The 6,000-nt window shown below is 36.3% G+C and overlaps 1 protein-coding gene across 3 annotated transcripts in view; it reads left to right on the top strand.

Annotated features, from left to right (window-relative positions):
• The first annotated feature begins 283 nt into the window (after positions 1 to 283).
• The window catches only part of LOC102281360 (UDP-glucuronosyltransferase 2A1), a 59,635-nt gene continuing 53,918 nt past the window's right edge, over positions 284 to 6,000 (top strand). Inside the window, exons 1-2 of one of the 3 annotated variants that reach the window (XM_070372482.1) lie at positions 284 to 429; positions 4,836 to 5,604. In XM_070372482.1, the coding sequence (XP_070228583.1) occupies positions 4,887 to 5,604 (718 nt within the window). In that variant the 5' untranslated portion in view covers positions 284 to 429; positions 4,836 to 4,886. Of the gene's footprint in view, positions 430 to 4,832; positions 5,605 to 6,000 lie in introns of all 3 variants that reach the window. The other 2 variants (XM_070372483.1, XM_005902045.2) reach the window with 2 other exon arrangements.

The following is a 6,000-nucleotide window of genomic DNA, read 5'->3' as shown; positions in this document are numbered from 1 at the left end:
TACAGAAAACAAACTAGTGGTTACAAGCAGCAAGAGAAAAGGAGGAGAGGGGCAATATAGGGATTGAAGAGTAAAAAAAAGCGAAAAAACAAAGCAAAAACAAATAGTTTCTATGAAACCAAGGAAAGAATACACATTTAGCAAAAGGCTAATCTGCTTTGGTGATGGACAGGGAGGCCTGGCGTGCTGCAATTCGTGGGATCGCAAAGAGTCAGACATGACTGAGCGACTGAAATGAACTGAACTGAATTGAACTGAATCTGCTTTATAATGTAATGGGTGGGGAATGCAAAGAGTAAAATGATCTGTATAATCTTTTCTCCACTTAAGATCATAGTTCTCATATTTGTGGTTATCCAGCTAGCATTTATCTATTCAACTTCTTCCTAATCAAATGAGTGGTTTTAACGTTCTGGTTGGAAACTTCAGGTAAGAAATTTTTAAATCTTACAATAAGCAGTACAGATGGCACCCCACTCCAGTACTCCCTCAGGGACGGGGGAGCCTGGTGGGCTGCCATCTATGGGGTTGCACAGAGTCGGACACAACTGAAGTGACTTAGCAGTATCAGCAGCAAGCAATGCATAATGTATACATGGACTTTGTATTTTCTTCTAAAAAGTATCAGTCGTTATAAGATTGATAGTTAACTTCTGGTTTGTTTTATTACTTCCCTTAAAAAATTTTTCAGGTTTTTTTGAAATAACTTGAGAGTTCCTCCCCACCTTGACTTCAGTGTTACACTTCACAATAACTTTGTAGATATTGAGGGAATTGTATGATAGAGCAACAATTTGTAAGTTTTATCTAAATGTGAGTTCATGTGCCTTTCTAGAGCTTCAATCCAAGTGGAGAGTTTATTTCTTCCTCATTAGCCAACACAAAAGGAACAAATAAGATTTATGCTAATGTACGTTGAAAGCAAAGGTGATTTTCACAAGTGGCTACTTTGTTCTTTAAGGTAAAAGATGAATAAAGATTAAGATGTCATCCTTGCTGGGTATTTTGTTTTTTTAATATTGTGCAGTGAATTTTTTATATCAGATAATATGCACATATCTCAAATAAATCTCAAATGAGGTAAAAGTGGTTAGTACTCAGTCGTGTCTGACTCTTTGTGACCTCATGGACTGTGGCCTTCCAGGCTCCTCTGTCCATGGGATTCTCCAATCAAGAATACTGGAGTGGTTAGTCGATCTTCCCGACCCAGAAATCAAACCCGGATCTACAGCTTTGCAGGCAAATTCTTTACAATTTGAGGCATGAGGAAAGCCCACACAAACCTCAAATAACTATGCAAAGTCAAATCTATTTATTAAAAAAAGAAAATTTAAAGTTTCTTTAAGAAAATCCTGTTGTGTAAAAAATAACCAATTTTGATATAAATACTATGCTTACTTCCTTTATGCAATTAAGTAAAGCACAGATTTTATTATCATCATTTATGGGGGTATCAGGGGATGAGATGGCTGGACAGCATCACCGATGCAATGAACGTGAATTTGGGCAACCTTTGGGAGTTGGTGAAGGAAAGGCATGCTGCAGTGCATGGAGTAGCAAAGAGTTGGACACTACTGGGCGACTGAAAAGCAACATGATAAAAATACTTGTACATACTAACCTTTGTTTACATTTGTTAGCTGTTTCTTTGAATTCAATTGATTTGACAAATATATTAATCATATTTTAGCTGTATTTGCTCAAAAATTTTCTGGAAAGAGTGTATTAGCTTTTCAATGCTCTTAAGGTCAAAATAATTAAAATCACATTTTCAGATCTTCACCTTGGGAAAAAAAATATTTTTACAACCTCTTTAAATTTCTATGATCAATATAATTTCTTCACTTATTTTGTATTAGCTCAAGAATAGAAACAAATCTAAAATTTAACCTCAGTACTTTGACAAATGTCTTAATACTTGTCACATTATTTAAAGCCAGAAAGTTTATGACATGAGTGGTTTCTTTTGTATACATTACTCAACACTAATGTTCAAATACTTCTAACTCCAAGATGAGAGTCATGTATCTCATCTCTCATAAGACTTCTTATCTGTATCACCCCGTCTGAAAACAGTCTCTACTCTGTATAGCTCTGAAATATTTATTTGATGACCTGCATTGTTTCATCTGAAGATACTCAGCATTTTCCTTAATTAAGAAAAGGAATTCAAAGAGAAAGCTAATAGATTTTAAACATGTCTTTCTCTCCAGGCACTACGCTTGCTGTTTAATCAGCATCATTTTATTTATTTAAATATGTATTTATCTTATACATTGCATTTATACTTGCATAATTTATAGTGTCTATTGTATAGTTGTTCATTTATTATATATTAAAAATATTTTATTATCTATTTTATTGTATGACTTTACAACACAAAAGCATCTTAAGTTGTTTTTAATTTTCATTTTCTAGATAAAAAAAATCTAAGTCTCATAAATACTAAGCAGCACACTGTTACTCTAGGATTTTCTGGCCTGTGTGTGTGTGTGTGTGTGTGGTGTGTGTGTGCATGTGGTGTGTGTGTGCTCAGTGGTGTCTCATTCTTCGGGACCTGGTGGACTACAGTCTGCCAGGCTTCTCTGTCCGTGGAATTTTTCCAGGCAGGAATACTGAAATGGGTTGCCGTTTCCTCCTCTGGGTGATCTCCCAGACCCAGGGATTAAACCCAAGCCTCTTGCATCCCCTGCATTGGCACCACATGCCACCACCATTACCACTAGCACCACATGGGAAACCCCATTTTCAGCCTAACTGATTCTAAAATTGAACTTTTTAAATATATCCTGTGGACTTTAATATGGGCTTCCCAGGTGGCAGTAGTGCTGAAGAACCCGCCTGCCAATGGAGGAGACATAAGAGATGTGGATTCAATCCCTGGGTCAGGAATATCCCCTGGAGGGCATGGCAACCCACTCCAGTATTCTTGACTGGAGAATTCATGGCCAGAGGAGCCTGGTGGGCTACAGTCTATAGAGTAACATAGAGTCAGACAAGATTGAGGTGACAGCATACATGCACAGCTTTAATATACTATGCTGCTTTTTGTTACATTTATGTACACAACTTTTTCATGTTCCTCTGAAAGACTGTAAGATGAATGTAAGACTGTAAGTATCTCTTCAATTCATCTTTTGCCTAGTAGGGAGTTCTATGCCTAGTAGGTATCTAATAAACACATATAACCTGAATAAAGACAATATTTTAGTTGCCTAAAACTGGATCTGATTCCTTGTTAGTGAATAAAATGAACAAAATAGCAGTACATTGTGACCAGTTGTTCATCCTAATGGATCAACTATTTTAAAGTCTCCAGGCAAGTGACCATGGACCAGGAAGACTCCAGCAGCCAGATATTATGTACATACCATAAAATCCTACTGCACAGAATCTTGAACTGAAATCCATCCCATGAACTGTCTTATCACTCTGCTAAGCTTTGAATGCTGCTGCTGCTGCTGCTAAGTCGCTTCAGTTGTGTCCAACTCTGTGCGACCCCAGAGAAGGCAGCCCACCAGGTTTCCCCATCCCTGGGATTCTCCAGGCAAGAACACTGGAGTGGGTTGCCATTTCCTTCTTCAGTGCACGAAAGTAAAAATTGAAAGTGAAGTCACTCAGTTGTGTCCGACTCTTAGCGACCCCATGGACTGCAGCCTACCAGGCTCCTCCATCCATGGGATTTTCCAGGCAAGAGTACTGGAGTGGGGTGCCATTGCCTTCTCCTAAGCTTTGAATAGCATTTTGTAAAATGTAGCAATTGTTTTAATAAAGTAGTTGCTGTTTCACTACAGATTATCTTTGGTGATGTGGAGCTCAGAAGTGACATCACTAAAAAATATAGGATTTTTAATTTTGATAGATTTATTAAAACAAAATGAGTCACCTCTACTTATTCATAAACATATACATATGCACAGTTTTCATAGAGATCATTTTACTGGGATGACTTGATTTTGCATTATTCTGTGTGAGTTACACAAATTTATATTGCACATTTTATTAATATACTGTCAGCATGTTTGTATATATTACTTTTAAGTAGTTTATTTAGTAAATTTTTGTCAATGATTCATTAACATAAAGTATTTTCCTAAACATATTATTAGAATACCAATTAACATTACAGTCACTTATATTTGTTTGTACTTTCCATTTTGTAAGTATTACTTGCAATAATTTTATCTATTAATGGGGCTTTCCTTCTGACTCAAATGGTAAAGAATCTGCCTACCATGCAGGAGACCTAAGTTTGATCCCTGTGTCAGGAAGAACCCTTGGAGAAGGGAATGGCAACCCACTGAAGTATTCTTGCCTGGAGAATTCCATGGACAAGCCTGGAAGACTATAGTCCATGGGGTTGCAAAGAGCCAGATATGACTGAGTGACTAACATTATCTATTAGTAATTAAAAAATCTTAAAAAGCTTAATTGTTGATAGTGACACTATAAAATATATATTAAATATTAACAGCAACAGCAGCAGCATAGCATTAGCAATTCTACATTTTTTAGTAAGTTCTGGCTCTATCTGGAGTTTTGGTACCTAGGTCTGAGTGGAGAGTTGAAATACACAGTAGCTTTAAGCAGCATAATAGTAATAATTTAACAATTATAAGATGCAAAGGAAGGGTTGAAGGATCAAGTTCAAGAAAAGCATAAGAGAGCAAGATTCATAACCAAAGCTAAAGCACCAGGCTGAGAAATGACACAATTAATCTGTAATTGTCATAAAATTATGATTATAGAGCTCCCACAACTAATGTCATTTTTATAGAGAAGTTTTGGATAAAAAATGAGAAATCATTTGTCTTTCCTTTTTGTTTAAAAAGCAGAGAAATTCGTTTGTGTCACACTTCATCGAATCTTCTACATCAGGCAACATCATGTTGAACAAGATCATTCTACTGTTGTCTCTTCAGATAAGTCTCCTAGGAACCACTTTCGGTGGGAATGTTCTGATTTGGCCAATGGAAGGTAGTCATTGGCTAAATATTAAGATAATTATAGATGAGCTGATTAAGAAAGGGCATAATGTGACTGTCCTGGTTGCTTCTGGTGCCCTTTACATCACCCCGACCACTAACCCATCTCTGATATTTGAAATATACGAGGTACCCTTTGGCAAAGAAAGAATAGAAGGAGTGATCAAGGACTTTATTTTGACCTGGATGGAACACAGACCATCTCCTTTAACTATTTGGAGATTCTATCAAGAGATGGCCAAAGTCATCAAGGACTTCCACATGGTGTCTAGAGAAATCTGTGACAGTGTTCTCCAAAATGAAAAGCTAATGGAAAAGCTGAAGAAAAGCAAATTTGAAGTCTTGGTATCAGATCCAGTCTTTCCTTGTGGTGATATAATAGCTTTAAAATTGGGAATACCATTTATCTACTCCTTGAGGTTTTCTCCAGCCTCAACAGTGGAAAAACACTGTGGGAAGGTACCATACCCTCCTTCCTATGTTCCTGCTATTTTATCAGAACTCACCGACCAGATGTCTTTCACTGACAGAATAAGAAATTTCATTTCCTACCATCTACAGGACTACATGTTTAATACTCTGTGGAAATCGTGGGATTCCTACTATAGTAAAGCTTTGGGTATGTTGCATTTTTATTATTAAGTTTTAACAAACAGAGCTTTGTATCATTTCTTCTCTGTTTCCCTATGGCTATTCTTCTTCAACCCTACATGTTGATTAATATCTATTACTATCATTTGCTATCAAAAATGAAGATAAAAGACACTATGCTTTGGAACTACAATGTGCTGTTTTCTAATTTTATGGACTTGAAGATACCAAATAAGTTCTTTTATGGATAACATTTTGTGACAAATACCAAAGTTTAAAAATAGGGCTAAATTCTCATTTAGATATTGTACTGAAAACAGAAATTGCCTAGAAACTCTAGTGGGATGTGGAAAAACCTGGAAGAAATTAAGCTTTCTACAAGTCCATTACCAGTATAAACATTTGTGTGTGTGTGTGTTTAAAA

Source organism: Bos mutus, chromosome 6 (assembly GCF_027580195.1).
Source record: "Bos mutus isolate GX-2022 chromosome 6, NWIPB_WYAK_1.1, whole genome shotgun sequence".
Classification (NCBI taxonomy): Eukaryota; Metazoa; Chordata; class Mammalia; order Artiodactyla; family Bovidae; genus Bos; species Bos mutus.
The sequence above is the reverse complement of the archived record's forward strand: the minus strand, read 5'-3'. Positions and strand labels throughout refer to the sequence as shown.